The sequence below is a fragment of the Arvicola amphibius genome, chromosome 9 (genome assembly GCF_903992535.2).
Source record: "Arvicola amphibius chromosome 9, mArvAmp1.2, whole genome shotgun sequence".
NCBI lineage: Eukaryota > Metazoa > Chordata > Mammalia > Rodentia > Cricetidae > Arvicola > Arvicola amphibius.
The window spans coordinates 37,913,810-37,934,604 of NC_052055.2; the positions used below are offsets into that span (position 1 = coordinate 37,913,810).

At 52.5% G+C, this 20,795-nt stretch overlaps 1 protein-coding gene across 1 annotated transcript; it reads left to right on the forward strand.

Moving 5' to 3' along the window:
- The first annotated feature begins 669 nt into the window (after window positions 1–669).
- Cbx6 (chromobox 6) lies at window positions 670–10,276 on the forward strand. The gene is made up of 5 exons (XM_038342230.2): window positions 670–803; window positions 983–1,026; window positions 1,175–1,240; window positions 1,363–1,429; window positions 5,599–10,276. The coding sequence occupies exons 1-5, from the start codon at window positions 735–737 to the stop codon at window positions 6,595–6,597; spliced, it is 1,245 nt and encodes a 414-aa protein (XP_038198158.1). The 5' UTR covers window positions 670–734; the 3' UTR covers window positions 6,598–10,276.
- Window positions 10,277–20,795: the final 10,519 nt, after the last annotated feature.

A 20,795-nucleotide genomic window follows, 5' to 3' on the forward strand; every position in this document is an offset into this window, starting at 1 on the left:
CCTCGAGGTCTACCTGCAGGTGCTGCTCAAAACCACGGTCTCCCCAGACCTGGGTCACCTCCGGCTCCAAGCCCAGCCCCCCTTTCCTGCGGTGGCCTTTTTGTTTTAACTCATCTGAACCGGTTACAAAACCACACTCCCACGAATACATAAATAATGGATGGAGTGATGTATTAAAGAAATCCCCCACAAGGCCTGGCAAAGCTGCAGCGAATGCATTTCTGCTGTATCATATTTAACTATTTGCAAACGTCTGCAGGAGGATGCACGGCGCCTGCAAACTCGGGGACTCATCGCATCTCTCTGTCGAGGGCCTGGCAATTCCGGCATGGGGAGTTAAAAGGAGGGTAGGAGGTGGCAGGGATCCTGGTCCTTCAGGATGAAGCAGGACAAAGTAAAAATGCACTGCACCTCACCCGGTTTGGCACCAGCCACGCATCCATCGGTCTCCTGCCAGGACTGCGGCGGAGAGGATAGGCCCCTTTAAGAGCCAGCGCGCGCCCCCGCCCCGCGAGCGCTCATTTTTCCCTAGCAACCGCCCCGGGGGAGGGGGAGGTCCTGGCAACAGAGCTCAGGCCCCGAGCGTCACGTGACGGCCCGCAGCTGGAACGCGAGCACGCGCCCCGCCGAGCGCCCGCCCGCCGGGGGCCTGAGCGCTGGGGCGCGTGCGCGAGCGGTGCAGCACCGGCCGCGGGAGCAGGGAGTATTATGGGCTGTGGGTGCCTCTGAGCAAGATGGAGCTGTCTGCAGTGGGCGAGCGGGTCTTCGCGGCCGAATCCATCATTAAACGCCGGATCCGCAAGGTGAGCCCTCGGCCCGGACTGCCCTGCGCCCCCCGCGGCCGTGTCGGAGCCCGCGGGCCCTCGGGGCGCAGCGGTCCCGCTAGCCAGGCTCCCTCGGCCACCCCTGCGCCGCCGCCTCCTCGCCTCCCTGCATCCTCCCCACCCCCACCCCCTATTTTTTTCCCCTTTCTGTTTTTCAGGGACGTATCGAGTACCTGGTGAAATGGAAGGGGTGGGCAATCAAGTGAGTATTGTGGGGTCGGTGGCGTGGGGACCGGGGAGGCGGCAAGAAGGCACTCGGGCCTTGGGTGGGGGGTGCGTGCGGGCGTCCTCGAGGTGTGCCTCTGCCCCTTGGGTTTTCATTTTGCTTTTCTGCACGCGTGACTCGGCAGGTACAGCACTTGGGAACCAGAGGAGAACATTCTGGATTCGAGGCTCATCGCAGCCTTCGAGCAGAAGTGAGTTGGAGAAGCTGTCCGGCGCTGTGGGGCGCCGTGCAGGGAAGCGGGAAAAGCGGGCTGGGCCGGGGAGTGGGGCCCGGGAAGGGACTCATATTTTTTTTGGCGTTTCTTGACTGCAGGGAAAGGGAACGTGAGCTGTATGGGCCCAAGAAGAGAGGACCCAAACCCAAAACTTTCCTCCTAAAGGTAATCTGGCCCAGCCCCCAGCAGCCCCCTCTTGGGCCCCCAGCCAGAGCGCAACACAGGGCCTGCAAGGGAGGGACAGCTCCGCCGCTGCCTAGGCGGGGAGGCTTTTCCAGAGGGGCCCCAGCTGGGCAGAGGGTGGTTGTGAGTCCCTGACAAAATCCCTGGCATCAGGCCGCAGCCAGAGGGGCCTGGAAGTGGGATAATCAGGGATAAAACCCGAGATGGGGGTAGGGGGTGGGCTCCAGGAAGTGGGTGGGTGAGGCAGGTCAGGGCATACTCACGAGAGGAGGTGACCAGGGAAGCTCTTCTGCTAAGCGAGACCCTTCATCTCCTCCAGCCTTGAACACACTGACCTGTACTGTGTGTTCGAGCCTTGGACCTAGTCGGTATAGGCTGCCTCAAGGCAAGCCACCCACCTTCCTGCCCTCACCTCTCTTAGAGCGTATTCTGTGCCTTCCCCTTACACTTGGGGGCCCAATTTGAATTTGATCTTAAATTACTTCAGCTAGAGTTTGATCAGACACCCTGGACTATATCAGCTTTCAGGTCCTGAGCCTGTCGATCCCCAATCATGATATTTCTGGAGGTTCCAGTGAGGATGGGGTGGGGCGTGGTGAAACAGCCTGTTTGCATTGGCGAGGGAGCAAAGAACTTCAGAGGAAGCCATCTTGGAGAGTTAGGGGTGTTTTGTTTTATTTTTTATGAGGGAAGAAGAGAGCCTGGGAAGAAGAAAACAAGAGGACGTTTTGTACACTTAAGGCAAGGCTGCAGGTGGCCTCACAAAACTACCGTAGTTTCCCTAAAGGACTAAGGATGCCCCAGGTTTTCTTCCCAACAAATTTGGCACCAGAAGAATAGGAAGGGCTCCTTGGAGAAGAGACTGCAAGCTGCAGAATCTCGTAATCTCCAGTTTGTCCAAAGCACTGAATGCTCAGTGGGGGCGGGGTGGAGCAGCCCCGCTGACTCGGCCGGCACCCCCATCCAACGGTCTGGGCCTTAGGGTTAGCCTTAGACCAAAAGTGGAAAAATGGTTTCCATAATTCTATAGTTTTGTATTTCACTCCCCGCCACCAATCGCGGTGCATCGTCTTCAGGCAGTAACGCAGCAACCTTAACCCTGATGCTTGCGGGTAGGGAGGGGTGGGCGGAGCAGCTGGAAGACTGGTGGGCTGTGTTGACAGCCTCTCGGCGCAGCTGGCGCGCCCTCTAGTGGCCATGGCGGTAATGAGCTTCAGTATCGATTCTCAAAATACCTTTTTCTTAAAAGTTGTAGTTTCTGGGTTTCCTAGGGGCCCAACAGCGCTGAGTCCTCTGCTCGAGTATCTCCTTTAATATCCTCAACATCCCGGTGGCGCTGGGAGTGCTATCCTCATTTCACAGAGGGAAATAGTTTTAAGAGTGAAGTTGAACACACGGGAGACATGCCTGAGAGTCGCTAGTGCAGGGGGTGGAGCTGCCTATGGTAGCATCTTAATCCAGAATTGAGGAAGCAGCAGGACATCGAGAGATGTTTGTGAAGGGATGTAGAGGTAGCTTGGGCTGGACCTGTTGCTTTGTGACCGGGAGGCAGTTCAGCAAAATGCACTCAGCGTTTTCAGCCAGGAGCTTTACTGAGCAACATGGGAGCCGTTTTGAGGTCGCTGGCACATCCCCTATTTCACACTGGGAGAAGAAAACAGGCCAAGAATTTGTCCACTGCCACAGAGAGCTGGCGGCAGTGTCTAGGTGCTGTCCGTAGTATATCCCAAACCCTGGAGCCACTTGTCCCAGTACGGTGACTGCGTTATCTGTACTGAGTTTTGAAATTCACTAGGCAGACCCAGGTCCTACTGTCAAAAAATCTCAACCTGAGGAAAATACATATTTTTTTTAAATATGTAAGGGTTGGCATGTATGTTTGTGTGCCATGTTTATGCCTGGTGCCCATGGAGGCCAGAAGAGGATCCTCAGACTCAGCTGGAGTTACAGGCAATTATGAGCTGCCATGTGGGTTCTGGGAACTGAACCCAGGTCCTCCGAAAGAACCGCCATTGCTCTTAACCTCTGAGCCATCTCTCCAGCCCAAGAATTGTGCCTTATTCAATATTGTTTAGGCCTTGTTAAATAAGAGGTGTTTATAGACAGTTTGAAAGCATACGTAAGGGAGAACTAGTTTCTCACAAGCCTGGCATCCACAGGATTGTTTCAATAGTTGTCCTACCCTAGCTTGTCCTGAGTACTGACTGCCTCCAGACGTGTGGCCAGCAGGTGCTCTGATGCTGACCACAGGAAGAACATATGGCAGGACCCATTAGGATAGCATGCAAAAGGAGAATGAGGTGTGCAGACGGTTGTCTTTGGTCCCTGTTTGCACACATTCTGCTGCTCCATAGAGCATGTTACCCACCGTTAGACCTCTGTAGCACCCAGCCAGTCAGTGTGGGGGCTGCAGAGATGGCTCAGTAGCTAAGAGTGAGCAAGGGACAGACCCCCACATATCTGGAACTCCGTCTCCAGGAGAGAGCCAATGACCCTTTCTGGCTAATGTGGGCATCTGTGTACATACGCATTAAAAAAAAAAAAAGGTCGGGGAGTTGAGGCTGCAGAGTGAGTGAAGGCCACACCCTTATTTCTGAAGAGATTCTTATAATTCTTATACTCCCTTGGTGGTGTGACTGGGAAAGGGTGTAAGGGGCCCCTGTGCAACTCAATTGACTCAAGAGCCTTGGGAGCTAGCTGTACCCACCTGTGTGCTGCCACCTAGTGTCAGTCAGTGAGTGTTGACAGGCCCAACCTTGGTGCAGAGCCGATTATCCTTAAGGTGTATTCACGCCCCGAGAGCCCTGACGGGTGACAGTCTAAGCTTGTTGGGGTATACAGGTTGTCTTTTTGTACTGATTAAGCACCCAGTGTATGGGACCTGGACGTGGAGAGCTCCCCCAAATACAGATTCCTCCGGGGAACCCTGACAGACTAACCAAGGGAATGAACACCCTCCCCCCCCCCACACCCCCCCCTCCCGCTCCTAAAGTCTCCCCGCTAGATTAAGGCAGTCACAGCGGGAGCAGGTGCTCTGCTCCACTGGAGCTGGAGTGTCTGTCCACCTCAGAGCTCTCTCCTTCCCTACTCTGTCCCCAGGCTGTGTCCCATCCTGGCCTCAGGAACTGTTGGGGTTTTCTCCATATCTGGGTGGGGTCTGGTCACTGCTGTCCACCCCGCCCTGCACAAAGTCACCACCTCCTGCCCAGTGGCCTGGGTCTTCAGAGACAGCAGTAGCTCTTGGAGGGGGATGTCATTCCTAGACCTGAGCAGCTGGCCTTCATCATTCTCAGTGAAGGAAGGGCTGGCCAAGGAAGAGTCCGTGTCTGTTGTCCATTCTAAGTCTTTTGGCAAGGGGTGGTTCGGGGTAGAACCAGGGCTTGAAGGGCCTTTCTGGGCTGGGGTTCCCATGAGGTAGCCGCTGAGCTGCTGTTGAACCTACAGCTTTTCAGAGCTCACTCTTGTCTCTGATCAGTTGTCTTGATACTGGCTTCTGGGTATAAGTTTTGGGATCCACTGGTGTGGGTAGGATGAGGGCAGAGAGGAGGGCCTGTGGGCTGGGACAAGGGCCTCTCTGGAGGTGATGGTCATCTATCACGTTAGGGATGGGGCTGGGAGGATCTACTCCTGTCATGAAGAATTAGCCATTGGAAGAGTCCCAGGCTTGGTTGGGATCCTTTCCAGCGGGTTCCCTCACAGGGGCCCCATCATGGTTGCTGAGTCAGCAAAGAGAGGCCTGTGGAACAAACCCTCCCCGCTCCCCCCCACCACCACATGCACACTTAGTGGTAGTAAAAAAGACCAAGCTCTAGACGTAATGACATTTTTTATGAGTATCATGTGACCTATGTTAGCCTCAAACTTACTGTATAGCTGAAGATAATCTTGATCTTTGATCTACCTGCCAATTACAGGTGTGCCCTGCCGTGACAGGTGACAGGTTTATGTTATGCTGGGGAACCTAGCGCCCCATGCATGCTAGGCAAGCACTGCCATCTGAGCCACGCCCCCTTTCCTGTCTGGAGTGTCATAAGTCACTGATCTGAGTAGTCTCCTGAATATATGCCGACGGAACTCAGGGCTATCTGGCTTAGGGGTGTTCAGGGTTTGCTGTAAGTCTTGAAGTCCCACCCACGCCCCTCTGCCCACAGGCCCGGGCCCAGGCTGAGGCCCTCCGCATCAGCGATGTGCATTTTTCCGTCAAACCGAGCGCCAGCGCCTCCTCACCCAAGCTGCACTCCAGTGCCGCAGTGCACCGGCTAAAGAAAGACATCCGCCGCTGCCACCGCATGTCCCGCCGCCCCCTGCCACGACCAGATCCACAAGGGGGCAGCCCTGGCCTGCGCCCACCCATCTCTCCCTTTTCTGAGACCGTGCGCATCATCAACCGCAAGGTGAAGCCCCGGGAGCCCAAGCGGAACCGCATCATCCTGAATCTGAAGGTGATTGACAAGGGTCCGGGAGGAAGCAACACTGCACAGGGTGCAGGGACGCTTGCCCGCCCCAAAGTCCCATCGCGGAACCGGGTCATTGGGAAGAGCAAGAAGTTCAGCGAAAGCATGCTGCGCACCCAGATCCGCCACATGAAGTTTGGCTCCTTTGCGCTGTACAAGCCCCCTCCCGCCCCTCTGGCGCCCTCTACTGCGGGCAAAGCCGAAGTGACCTCCTCTGGTCCTGGGCTGCTCCTGGCCACCCCAGCAGCTGCCCCCTACGACGCACACAGCTCCAGCTCTTCCGGCTGCCCCTCACCCACACTGCAGTCCTCTGACCCAGACGATGCACCACCCAAGCTACTCCCCGAGACCATGAGCCGATCTGCTTCCAACTGGCGAGAGCCAGAGGTGCTCGATCTGTCCATCCCTCCTGAGGCTGCTGTCACGGGCCAGAGGGCCCCTCCTGATGTCACTGCTGCTGCGGGCCAGGCCCTCCACACAGCCCTGGAGCCCACAGGTGCCAGCTCCTCCGAGCCCGAGGCTGGGGACTGGCGCCCTGAGATGTCACCATGCTCCAATGTAGTCGTCACAGATGTCACCAGCAACCTCCTGACCGTGACCATCAAGGAATTCTGCAGCCCTGAGGATTTTGAGAAGGTGGCTGCTGGGGTGGCAGGTGCTGCAGGGGGTGGTGGTGGCACTGGGCCAAGCAAGTGAGGGGCTTCCCCGAGGAGGGAGGCTTTGGGGGGGGGGGTCCTCCTTCCTGGAGTCAATCTTGTGCTCCCACCCTGTCCCTGCCCTTAGACCCGTCTGCCTGTGCTTTGCTTGCCTCAAATGGCTCGGTGTTGACCCAGGGATGGGGCTGGGTAGTCCTGCACATGGGTAGGGCCCTGGTAGGGCAGAGGAAGGAAGAAATGCTCCCTGGTGTCCCCAGCTCTGTCCCTGATTGTGCAGGTGGGACCCAGTAGGTGGCTTCTGAGGAAGCCCAAGAACTTGGGGTTCACCTGTCCTACCCACACCCCACCCTGCCTCTCCTAGCTTGCTTCTTGCTCTGTGTGCAGTGTCTGGTCTCGGTGCTATCTCAGTGGCTTCAGGGCCCCTAGGAGATTCCACCTAGGGTGGGTACAGTTTCTTAGTGCCACCTGGGACTGAGTGAAGGATGAGGCCAAAATGGGCCCTCTCTCAACACCGCCGAGGGTGGCAGAAGCTGGGCCAGAGGTCTCCTTCCCTGCTTGCCTACATCAGGACCAGGCCCACACAGATCTTGTGCCCCAAACACCCTGTGTCTATCCAAAACCCCCTTTGAAGGTGGAGGGGCTGGCAGATGTAGCACCCTGCCGCAGCCTCTGGGCATCTTAAAGCCCCCTCCGTTTTCTACCAAAGGTGCTGTAAGAACCTGCCGTGGAGACTTCTGGCTGTGCATGCGTGTTTGCCCCTTGGCTTGTTCTCGCGTGGATCCTGTGTGTGTGTTGGGTGCAGGGCTTCAGGCTTTCCCGCAACGCCCTTTATGGTTCCTCAGAACAGGGTCTCTGAAAGCGTGGCCTCCCTTGCCTTAGCCAGGCCTGGCACAGTCCGGTCTGTATGGTTTGTCGTGGAAGCCACAGGCCTCTCCTCCAATTCCAGGTTCCTGGGGGACATGGAACCCTCAGGCCCTTTCTTGGGATGGTCAGCTTGGGAGGCAAGACCTTCACACTGCAAACATAGCTTGGGGACTGTGATGGGGAGGGCCCAGCTCCAGCCTCTCCTGCTGCAGATGATGGAGGTAAGGAGACGCCTAGGGACCTCCCAGGGGTCTTCGGTTTCTCCCACCCCTCTGGTTTGCTTTTAGCTGCTGAGCTTCCTGGCAGTCTAGCCTGTGGGAAGACTTTGGGTGCCTTGGGCAGCTTCGGTTGCCCTCTGCTGCTAGGGAACCGAGGCGTCCATGCCAATGGCAGAGACCAAGCCCCAGTTTCAGGGCAGGTCAGAGGGGAGATGGCGGGTGCCTGTCCCTAGGCAGCACTAGGGACACCACCGCCTGGAATGCACTTGAGTGTGGAGTGTTATGTTCCTTGGTGTAGCCTGAGCTGGCTCCTGGTGTACACGGTCCTCGGTCCATGCTCAGAGCGTGGTAAGAGGCAGAACTAGCTGACCCGAGGACGAGAATTCTGGTCTTAGGGGAAGACGTTCTTCCTTCCCACCCCTGCCAGGGTCTGCAGCACAGCCCCAGCCCTCCTGGCCCCAGGGTATGAAACAGGGGTCCTCACAGGGTTGAGGGGGCCACAGTCCAGGTCCCCAGCTTGTCCTGTGTTAACCCCGATACCGTCCAAGTGCCAATTGGCTTTTTCCCCCAAATAAGGGCTGGTATTTCACCTCTGTCCCCAGAGGCGATTTCCCCCTCCCCTTTCCCCAGGTGAGCCACCACCTGGGTGCCAGTTACAGGTGTTTGCAGAGACCATAGAAATGTGTTTCCTGAGAGTCTGTGTCATTTGTGACCTTTTTTGTAAAGAAGTTGGTGTTTTCAGAGGTGATTTATGACAGGAACGTGAAAGAGTTAGTTTTGCAAAAATGAAAAAAAAAAGGAAAAAATTTTTTAAAAAGTTAAAAAAAACAAAGAAAAGGAAAATAGAAAAAAAAATTATTGTGAGATTCCTAAGAGTGTGGGGCGAAGGGAGACCCATAGTCACGCAGTTGAATTGCACAGGTGAGGTGGCCGTGTTGGGGTACGGTGGGGGCCCGAGCTAGCTGGTGGGTCCCCTGGGGTTGCAGGCACCATGGACATAGCCGTGGCTGCCCTCTTCCTGCAGCAGGCAGGGCATGGCTTCTTTGGTGACCTAGGAACAGACTTCCACTCCAGTTCTTGTTTGAAAGGAAGGGTGATAGCCAGTCCCCAGGGAACCAGCAAGGAAGCTCAGGGACAGGTAGGGTGGGTTGTGGGATTTCTTGGGGACTAGATTCACTGTGCTGAATTTTCACCAGCTTGCTGGGACACGTGGTTTCCCAGTAGCTCCACAGTCTCCTAAAGACCCAGAACCTTTGAGTTGCCCTGGTTGGGAAAGAGATACAGGCTGGGGGAAGCCACTGATGGGGTCACCCCCTCTGTGCATGCTCTGAGCCCATGCCAAAGGCTCTCAAGGGTGCATGGATGCGGGGAGGTCATGGGGCTGCTTGGAGAGCAGGACCCTTCTTCCCTCTGCCAGATAGCCTGGAGTGAGGCCCTAGACCTTCTTCCACATACCCCTGCACAGCCTGCCCCATCCGCCTACTACTGCAGTCCCCTCCTGCACCCTTGCTGCTTTTTGTTTTCCTAATTACCAAGCAGAGTTGCAGTCGCGTTTTGCTTTATTTTTGTACGTGAAATGACTCCCTCCCCCGATGGTCATGCCTGTAAATGCTCCCTTCCCACCCCTGGTCAGGAATGAGAGTAGGCGAGTCCCTAGGGTCTGGGTTTTGAGATGGAAGGTTGGGCCCCATCCCTGTTTAGTGGGGTCAGTCCCTCTGTGAAAGGGCTGGGCCGAGCAGCAAGGCCTCCGCACAAGCACTCTGGGGCCTCCAGCTGCCCGCAGCCCTAAGGAGCAAAGTGAGCCTCCTTCCTCCTCTGGTCAAGCCACTCTTGGCTCCAGTGGGAGGGGTGGAATGGGAGGCGTTTGTCTCTTTCAGAGGAGGCTAAGCCACTTCACTGGAGTAACGGAGGGCTTAGAGCCCAGGCCACCCTGGCCTTTGAAGGGAAAGAGGGGGACTTCCTCAGCTAGAGAGTGGACCTGGCAGAAACTGGGTCAGTCAAGGATGTGGGCTTAGCCAACCCTCAGGCCTCTGGGACCTGAGAGGCCGCACCCTTTCCCTTTTCTGGTTTGTTTGGCTTTTTTTCCCCTTTGTTTGTTTTTGCACTTCAATGGAAGGTGGAACCCAGTCTGGTCAGCTCTTCTTGGGTTCCTGTGCACTAGGGCTAAGGTGGCCTCTCGGGGGGCTTTCTGTGGTTCAAGAATCACTTTTTAAAGGAAAAAGAGAAAAATTAAGGGTTTTTAGTTTTGTTCTGTCCTGCTTCTCAGTTCCAGAAAGCCTAGAGTGGGGTTTCCACACCCCTTCTGACAGCCACCACGGAGAAGAGGCACCTGGTTTAGGTGGGGGACCCGGGACTCCACTCCCACTGTATGTAGAGCAATCAGCCAGGTGTGAGCCAGAGGGCTGGAGAGGCCAGGTGGAGGAGTCAAATATGCTGGGCATTTGTGCCAATGACTGAAGCAGGCATCTTTTTGTTGGTTTTAACTTAAAAACACAAAGGCCTAAAGAAATATGTATCTTATAATTTTGTTTTAATTTTTAAGAAGCTCATTTGATGAACTGCAACGAATGGATTCTATATATATATATATATATTATACGTACATAGCTCTATATTGGGGGACGGGCACTGTCCTCTTTTCTCTCCTCCGCTGTTTAAGGATGACGTGTCTTTCTTGTCTGTGGTTCAACCATCCAGCTCCCAGCTGGCGTAAACTTTGCCTCCAGTGGTTCATGGCAGGAATATGGTAAAGCTGGCCGTATGGACGAAGGGGTGGGGCCCAGCCTGCCCTGCCCCTCGGGGAGGACTTCCGGTGGGGAAGGTAGCTTCTTTTGGATGTGGTGTTCGGTAGATTCTGGGCAGGGGGAGGGCGGGCTCGTGCTGATCACTCTGTCTCGTTCGTTTCGTTCTTGCTGCTCTTCAATATTGTATCGATGCCAGGAAAAGGGGGTGAGGCCTCTTTCACCCCCAAATAAATTGTCACATTCCGAAGCTGATCCCAGTCCCCCCGGAAGGGTGTGTCTGCCTCATTTCTTCTGGTTCCCACGGCAGTTGATTTCTTTTTCTGATGTGGTCTCTAACCCACACTGGCCTCGTACTCGTGGCAACCCTCCTGCCTCAGTCTCCTAAATTGGGATTATAGGCACAGCAGATAAAGGCACTTGCTGTGAAATTTAGCAACCTGAGTTCAACCCCCCTTAGAACCTAAAAGGGGAAGTGAGTAACCAACTTCGCAAAGTTGTTATCTCATCTCCACACTCGTGACATGACATGCTTTTCCTTTACGTGTTCTTTGTGCACACACATGTACATACTACGCATATAAATTGCACACCATAAAATTAAGGGGCTGGAGATGGCTTTGAGGTTAAGAACATATAATGCTCTTGCAGAGGAACCGAGTTCGAATCTCAGCACCCAGGTAGGCTGACTTGCACTCGTCTGTGATTTCCAACCTCAGGGGTGTGAGCTTGCCTCTGGACTCCAAGGGCACCTGCACTCAGTCACGTGCACATATACATGCACATACATGTACCTTATCTTTAAAAAACTTGATGAGGGTAGAGAATCATCCATGAGGATAGTGTCATAGCTGGGTGAATCTTCACCCTCCTACTCCCCAGCCAGCATGAACTGTAGGCCCACAGGGCACTTAGCTGGGAACACAGGCCTGCTGGTTTGGAACTAGGGTTTTGACTGGTAGGCACGTGGTGAGAGTGGAGGGCTGGGGGGCTAGCACCCACAGAAAGAAAGGGGCCCCTGGGGCTGTCATGTCACTCTATGAGCCTGAGGGAACACACGGCTGCTTGGGCTGCTGGTCCCCACATTTTGGCACCATGTGATCCGAGAGTGGGGTCTTCGGCATTTCTCAGTGCCCTGAGCAGGCAGCAACCTCGGACAGACTTCAGCACTGTCCTTGGTAAGCATGACCCTCCTGTGGGCTCCATCCGGCAGCACGTTCCATGAACATCTGTTGGTCAGGTGTGGGTACAGTGTCCCTCCCTTTCCTCCCACCCCAACCCAGTGTCCCATCTCCATGTCCAGTCTCTCCCATGCCTCCCCAACAGAGCGGTCCATGCTGCCTGCCTTGGCCACGGGCTGCAGGTCTCTATTCTTGCCTGCATCCCCAAGGGGTCTGAAAAACCTCTCTTCAAACTGCCACGGAGCTCAGTACCCTCTCCCTACCTCTTGTTACCCATTGACCAAGTGCCTAGCCATTCCACTTGACCCCCAGGCTCTGTCTTTGCTGATCCTGGCATTGACCTGGGGTCTCTCCTGTCCCCTCCGGGGATGCTTGTCTTCTCCCATCTGCTGGCAGCTCTGAGAGCTCACATGGTGCCCTGCAGACCCACCTCATCAAACTCTGGAACTAACAGGACGGTATGTTCTGGAACAGCTGAGAGGCAGACCTGGGCTGGCTGTGTCTCCCCTTTTGGCACTGCCAGTAACCTTGACTTTGGGGCCAGCAAGACCAACAGGACTGGCCCAGACTGGCCATGGAGGTGAGGGCTGTGCAAAGCAGGGTGATCAACAGGAGTGTTGGCAGGAAGTGAGGGAGAGGAGTCCAGCCATGCAGGTGGTGCTGGGCCTTCATGGCATTTGCTGTGTGTCACTGACACCTGGCCACCGTCTTGAGAACCGGCCTCACTGTTCCACTTCTGGTAAGCTCTCGGCAGTGGAGTTTTTGTTTTTTTTGAAATAGTGTCATGCGACCAGGTAGTCTCAGACCCACTAGGTAGCTGAGGTTAGCTTTGAACTCCTGATGCTCCTGCTTCTGCCTCCCAAAGTGCTGGAATTGCAGGCATGCACCACTGTGCCTAGCAGTGGAACTCTGCATAGAGCATGCTGGCCTTTAAATCAGAGACCCACCTGCTTCTGTTCTCCCGCATGATGGGATTAAGGCGTGTTGCCACACTGCACCTTTAATTTCAGTACTTAGGCTCTTTTGTAACTCTTATGAATTGCCTTAGCCTGAATCCCTTATAAGCGCCCAGACCTGGGGAGTTGTATGCAGGGGCACATGAACGGGGCGCCAGGTCAGTCCATTTGCCATAAAAAATTCCTCACCTCTCTAGACCCGGTCCCGTTTCACCGAGTCCTTACAAACTGTCCTTGGATAGAGGCCATAAAACCGCCCTTTTGTGGGCAGGGCAATAGTTAATAGCTTCCTTGTTCTTCAACACGCGCCTTGCCCCTGACTCAGTGGCTGTGGTTGTTTTATTGTTGGGGGCTCTTAATGAGTGACTCCCTCATCTCTTGGGGAGGAAGTCTGGTAGATCCCGGCACCATGAGCTGAGAGCAAGCCTACTCTAGGGCCCGATTTCCTGCCTTCTGTGCAGCAGGTGAGCAGTGTCCCAGCTGGTCCCCATTCTTGTTCCTAAAGTTTAGGGCCGCATCCCCAGGGTAAGTGAGGTCAGCAAGTAGGTGAACTCAGATTTGGGCTCAGATTTGGTGGGAGTGGCATGGGCTGAGAGTGACCGTTGTTTGCAAGCCTAATTTGTTGATTTTGAGAAGCTTGCAACATGGATGGTTTTTCCAGTCTTTGTTGACACGTGTGAAGCAGGTGGTAGAGAAACTACATAGAAATGTCATGGTCCCACGGAGCTGTGGTGGTGCACGCCTTTAATCCCAGCACTCAGGAGGCAGAGGCAGGCGGATCTCTGAATTAAAGGTCAGCCTAGTCTACAGAGTGAGTTCTAGGACAGCCAGGGTACACAGAGCAACCCTGCTTTAAAAAAAAAAAAAGTTATCCCTTCTCCCAGTCCAGGTGAGGACCCTATGAGGCAATTCTTCATCACAGATGCTGGCTTATGAGAAGACAACTCCAGAAGGTCCTTAGGCCTGCGGAGGGAGGCAGGGCCCACAGGCACATGCTTTTCAATTGTGTGCCATAGAGGAATAAGTGACAGGAGAAAGGCTGAGTCCCCTGGCCTCAAGAGCTCCCAGAAGAGTCCTGGTGTGTGTGAACCAGTAATGTAAGATGAGATGTGAATGACCTTTGTGTGAAGGTGATGAGGCCTGGTGTTGTGTGGGGTGGGTGGTGTGGGTGTGGTGTGTGTGTTTGTGGTGTGTGTGTGTGTGGTGTGTGGTGTGTGTGTGTGGTGGTGTGTGTGTGGTGTGTTGTGTGGTGTGTGGGTGTGGTGTGGTGTGTGTGGTTTGTGTGTGTGGTGTGTGGTGTGGTGTGTGTGGTGTGGGTGTGGTGTGTGTGTGTGGTGGTGTGTGTGTGTGTGTGTGGTGTGTGTTGTGGTGTGTGTGTGGTGTGTGTGGTGTGTGTTGTGTGTGTGTGGTGTGTGGTGTGTGTGTGTGTGTGTTGTGGTTGTGTGGGTGTGTGGTGTGTGGTGGTGTGGTGTGTGTGTGTGTGTGTGTGTTTGTGTTTTTTGTGGGGTGTGTGTGTGTGTGTGTGGTGTTTTGTGGTGTTGTGTGTGTGTGTGTGTGTGTGGTGTGTGTGTGTGGTGTGTGTTGGGTGTGTGTGTGGTGTGTGTGGTGTGTGGTGTGTGTGTGTGTGTGTGTGTGTGACCACAGTCACTCTAAGGTGGGAGATATGAGGCCTGGACACCTAAGGCAACAGGACAAGAGGTAGCTAGAGCCCAGGATGTTTGGAATGTGTGGGATTTGGTGGTATCTTTTGGCTCTCTAGAAGGAACCTATAGAAAACACCACTAGGTACATGAGGTATCGGTGACAAGGTAGGTGTTGGTGCTGCTCCAGGCAGAGAACCCGACCTACAGAAACCACTAGGTGCATGTGGTGTAGGCGAAGAGGTAGGTGGTTGGCCATGCTCACAGGTGAAGAACCCAGTGAGAGGGGCCTGGGGAGATGACCTCGGTGGGTAAAGCACTTGTGGCACAAGCAAAGGACCTGAGTTTCAAATTCCAGCACCCAGGTAGAAAGCCAGGTGTAGTGCTGTTGCAACTGTGCTCCCAGGACAAGGGAGATGGAGCGAGTAGATCCACGGGGCTGCCGGGCCGTCTGTCTAGGCCAATTGGTGAATCCGCTGGGCTTGCTGGGCGTCTGTGTAGGCCAATCTATGAGCTCGAGATTCGGTGAGACCCTGTCTCAAACACCTAAGGTGGACAGTGATAGCCTCTACGAGGGAGTGTTTAGAGGAGATGGTCTAGTATTGATCGTTTGGAACACCTTGAGAGGGAATTAGGCAGAGGGGCGCAGGGGGAGATTTATGAATGGATTTGAAGCTAAGCCAGTGGCTGATGGCCCAAGCGCTGCGGGAGAACCTTGAAGCCTGGGAGAACCTCCTCAGCTCCGAGATGATATCAGCCATCTTGTGAAGACCACCGGGGATTTAGGCGATTTAGTTCTAGTAGGCTATGGGGAAACTACTATCAAGGGTAGTGTCAGCCCCTTGTCCTCCTTGTCCCGTTCCCAAGCTTACGCCTTCCAGCATTGTGACAGTCGGGTGAAGTGAGGTGCCTCAGACAAGGGGTATTGAAGGTCGCCCGAAATTTGGCCAGAGTGTGGAGCCCTGGTCTGGGGCATGATACGAAGACCCCTCTGCAATCATACAAAATAGTCAGAGACACTAGGTAAAGAGTCACAGGCACCTTTTAATACCCCAGGGTTTCTAAGAAAGTTTTTTTAAGGTTTATTTATTAATTAGCTATACAGTGTTCTGCTCCATGTATGCCCCATGCCAGAAGAAGCACCCTATCTCATTACAGATGGCTGTGAGCCACCATGTGGTTTGCTGAGAATTGAACTCAGGACCTCTGGAAGAGCAGTCAGTGCTCTTAACCTGTGAGCCATCTCTCCAGCCTCTAGAAAAGTTTTTAAGAAAATCCCTGGAGATCAAAACAAAGAGAAAATAAAGCATGCAAGCAGCAGGCAGACGCGCCCTGTGGGCACTCTGTGGGGGTGGCCAGTTGTAGAGACAAGAATTAAGGCAACGATGTTGGCCTCTGAGGGACCTTGGCAGTTAAGAACTTGAACTGTGCCTCTTGTAGGGATGGGGCCAGGAGAGATTCGAACCAGGACGCCTGAGCAGAACTGGCCCAAGTCGAGGGATCCACAATGCTGGTGGCAGAGAGAGGGCAGTACCTGGGGACTCAGCTCATTTCTGGCTGTGGCCAGAACACACAAAAAGAACCATCTCTGGAGAAATGGTAACTCCAAACCTTTCCTGAGCACGAAGTTAAAGTGCGATTTGTATTTCTCACTCAGTCCCAGAACTCTCAAATTGAGAAAATTAAGTTAAAAAAAACCAAAACAAAAACAACCCGGTATGGTGACGGCCATAGAACAAGTGGAATAGCAGACAAAGTCTCTCTGGAATGCTGTGCCCACTGCACAGGCCACATGGGATTCTCTCTGAAGAAAGCCCCCATAGCTATGAGGTCACAAGCCTAAATGACAATACATGGTAAAGGGCACAAAGACAGACACAAAGGGACAGTGGGGTAAAGGGCTTGGGACCTAGTACTTCTGTGTGCAGGGCAGGGCAGGGGGCTCCTGAGAGTCTGGGAAGTGCTCCGTTACTGAGCTACAGCCCTGGCCCAGTTTTGACACAGGGTCTCACAAGATGCCCAGACCAGCCTTGAACTCACTCTGTAATGCTGGTGGGCGTTGACGATGGTACCCTCCCACCTCCTTACCTGAATTTGAGACTATAGAGTCTACACTGCCATGCCTGGCTCCCAACATATTTTTAAGTATTCATGAGTATTTCAAAAATGAGTATGTCTATACCAAACAGAACATAAAGCAAATGCTGTGGGATGATCCTTCTGTACACTGTGAATATGTATTGCTCTCCTTGGTTAATAAAGAAGCTGCTTGGCCCATAGTAAGACAGAATAAGGCCAGGCAGTAAAATCAAACAAACCTGAAAATACAGAGAGGAGAAGGGTGGAGTGAGAGAGAGATGCAATCCAGCCACCAGAGGAACAAGATGTGCTAGAGAACAGGTAAAGCCACGAAGCCATGTGGCAAAATACAGATTAATAGAAACAGGTTAATTTAAGTTGTAAGAGCTAGTTAATAATAAGGCCTGTGGCTATAGGCCAAACATTCTGTAATTGATATAAGCTTTGTTTGGGACTGGGGCGGTTGGAAAAGAAAAGCCTCCACCTTCGTTTAAAAAGCAAAACTTCATAAAATTTTAAGAATTGGCATCACAGATAATATTATTGGATTAAAAGTCAATAGAAATCAGAACCCAGGGCACTGTGGGATAAAGGAGAGCACAGACATAAGTGTTCATTTATAAGGTCAATTACTTGTTTACACGTGTTTTATTTATTGTGTGCCATGGGTGCATGTTTTGCTCAGAGGACAACCTTTGGAAGCCAGTTTCTCTCCTCTGCCATGTGAGCCCTGGGGAACAAACAGGTCTTCAGGCTTGCAAGACAACACCTTTACTTTCTGAGCCACCGGTGAATCCTAGTCAAATGATTTCTTACGAAGGTGCCAAAACAGTCAATGGCAAAAGAGCATTGTTTTCTCCTTCGAGACAGTGCTGGCCTCAAACTTGCTGTAGAGCCAAAGATGACTGTGACCTCCTGCACCCACCCCATCTGGTTTATGTGGTTCTGGGGGATTGGAACCCAAGGCTTCCCACAAGGCAAGTGCTCTGTCAGCTGAGCCACACCCCCAACCTTTTTTTTTTTTTTTTTTTTTTTTTGGTTTTTCGAGACAGAAGGGTTTCTCTGCGGCTTGGACCTGTCCTGGATCTAGCTCTTGTAGACCAGGCTGGTCTCGAACTCACAGAGATCAGCCTGCCTCTGCCTCCCGAGTGCTGGGATTAAACCGCCCGGCCCCAACCTTTTCAATGAATGAAAACCGTGTGTTTGCAAAAGGGATGAAACTGGATTTTTAAGAGTAGTACACATGGTGCAGCAGGAAAGATTTCAGAGGCTCCAGTGGTACAGTCAGCTAGTGCACATGTGTTTAGATGAAATATTTAAAATCCCAGGAGCTATAGAAATGGCTCAGCTTTTAAGTGTACTGGCTGATTTTGAAGAGGACCTAGGTTGGTTCTTAGTACCCCACATGGTGGATCACAACCATCCAGAACTCTAGTTCCAGAGATATGACACCCTCTTCTGGCCGTCCTCTCAGAGCACTGCACACACATGGTTCACAGGCACACTGAAAGTAAAGCACTCTGACACGTGGGCCTAAAAACTTTTTAAGTACTGTTGACAGTAAAATATCAACCCACATATGGGCAATAAAAAGGGGGGGCAAACCAAGTATCTGATAAAAAAATATACCATACCCCAGAACACACAGAAAGTTTCCTTTTTAAAAATAATTCTTTTATTTTTTATTTTATGTGCGTTGGTGTTTTGCCCTCATGGATGTCTGGTGTGAGGGGTGTTGGATCCCCTGGAAACTGGAGTTTCAGATAATTGTGAGCTGCCATGTGAGGATGCTGGGAACTGAACTCAGGACCTCTGGCAAAAGCAGATAGTGCTCTTACTTCTGAGCCATCCCTCCAGCCCCCCAAAACAAAATAATAATAAAATCTTAAATCAAAACTGGTCAAAAGTCAAAGGTATGGTAGGACACCTGTAATCTCACTATTCCAGAGACTGAGGCAGAAGACCTGAGAGTTGCAGGCCAGCCTGTGCTGTTTAGATATATTGGTCTCCCAAAAACAACACAGATGAACAACAAAGTGGGCAAAGGACTTGAGCAGACAGTTCTCCAAAGAGTAAGACTATGCAGAGGTCCATGACTCCCAGGATGGTCTGCATCGGGAGCCATTAGGGGAGACGCCAGTCACACCTGCAGCGGGGGTTGTGCCTGAGGGCTGGGCCCGTGGCTCAGTGGTAGAGTGCTTTTCCCGTATGAACGGCCTGACATTGATCCCAGCACTCGTGGATGGAGGCAGGAGGACCAGACGTTTCAGATCTTTCTAGGTTACCTACCAAGTTCCAGGCCAAGCCTGGGCTACAGAACACTCTGTCGAAAAAGAGAGTATTGTGTTGTGCAGGGGAACCTCACTGAGACAAGTCCCAGAAAACCCACACTTAGGCACTGTGGGGCAGGAATATTCATAGCGCAGTCACTTCGGAAAATGGTATGAAGGATGCTTAAAAAGTTAAACTAGCCCGGTGGTGGTGGCACAGGCTTTAATCTCCAGCACTGAGAGGCAGAGGCAGGCAGCTTCGGGAGTGGAGCCAGCCTGGTCTACAGATGTGAGTTCCAGGACAGCAAGGGCTAACACAGTGAAACCCTTCTCAAAAAAACAAACAAACAAAACTTAAACTAGAATTACCATAGGATCTGCAATCCCACTTCTGATTAACCTAGAGGGTAAGTAGTGTTTCCTCATACCGAGAGTGGCACAAATAGCATAAGGAAAAATGTAGAAGAACCCAGGGGCCATCAGTGGGTGGATGGAAATGTAAAATGTGATGTTATCTGCTACAGTAGACCTGTTCAGCCTTGATAAGGAAGACAATTCTGACAGGAGCTACAAGGATGAACCTTGAGGACCGGTTGCTATGGGATGCAAGCTGGTTTACAGGGCGAAGTCTGTGTGGTTTTTGCTTCTAATGAGATAACTTTTGTAGTGTGGGGCCTGGCAGGCTTCAGGTCAGGGAATGGAGTCAGCATGAGAGGCTCTGACGGTGGTGGTGATATGGCGTTATAAAAGCAGCCGAGTATGGTGGCACACGGCTAGAATCCCAGTAACTGTGGGAGGTAGCGGCAGGAGGATCAGAGTTCAAGGTCAGCCTAGGTCTTCTTAGAGAGTTTCTAGGACACCCTGAGCTACAAGGCCTCTAAGGCCTTGTCCTTAAAGAAACACAAAACAAACCAAACCGGGGCCTGAGGAGTGGCTTAGGCAGAAAGTGGTTGCATTTGAGCTTGAGAATCTGTTTCCACCTTCAGCACCCAGGGTCAGAGCAAATGCAGTGACGGGCACTTGCAACCTCAGCTCTGGGGAGTTGGAGACGGAGGGATCCCCGGAGCTCACCGAAGCCAGTTAGCTAAATCAGTGAGCTTCCGGCTCAGTGGGAGACCTGTCTCAAAAGATATCAGGGAGAGAACAGAGCTGAGAGATACTCAAAAACCGTCCTTCCTGCTCTTCCAGAGGCCCTGAGCTTGGTGTCCAGCCCCCATATCAGGTGGCTTCACACCACTGTGACTCCAACACCGCTTCTGGTCTCCACAGGCACCCATACACCTGTGACACACACTCGCACACTGTTGACAGAGGCTGCTTGTTTGTTTCCCAGCCCACCCAGACATCAAAATAATCACACAGAAACTGTATTAATTAAATCACCACTTGGCCAACAGTGTCTTTCATAGCTAGCTCTTATATCTTAAATTAACCCATTTCTGTTATCTTGTATTTTACCACGAGGCTCATGGTTTACTGGTACTGGTGCACAGGCATCTTTCTCCTCCAGTGGATACGTGGTGTCTCTTTGACTCCACCTACTCTCTCTATGTATCTTTTTCAGCCTGGCTATATTCTGTTACTACACATTGGCCAAAGCAGCTTCTTATTAACCAATGGCAATAAAACATATTTACAGTATACAGAGGGGAACCCCACATCACACACGTAAATAAAACAAAATCTTTTCTAAAGGTTAAATAAGGTGAAGCGCCAGTGAACTGGAGCAGAAGGGAGGCGCTTGCTGGGCAGACCTGACCTCTTCTGAACCGTGTGAAGGGGAAGGAGAGAAAGCCGTCCCTCAGAGTTGCTTCTGACCATGCCGTGGTGCTCAATGGCCCATCATGCATATATCATACACACATACACAAAAGGGGTGAGATATAGTATTTTAAAAATAAAGGTATCTGACCGGGCAATGATGGGGCACAACCTTTGGCTCCAGCCCTCATAAGGCAGAGGCAGGCAGATCCCTGTGAGTTCGAGGCCAGCCTGGTAAAGGCCAGAGCTTGTTACACAGAAAAAACCCTGTCTTGAAAAACAACAACAACAAAAGGTAACAAATCATGAAGAAGATGCCTGGTGTCAACCTCTGGCCTCCACACATGCACACTCTCTAACATGTGTACACATACATAGGACACACAAATGAAAACCCTCACAAAAGTGCTTATGCTGCTGAATGACATTAGCATAATCAACATGGTCAATTTTTTGTTGTGTGTTTCCTACATTGGACCATTGGAAACAAAATCAATTCAAAAAGAGGATTGACAAGCACAGCTTCAT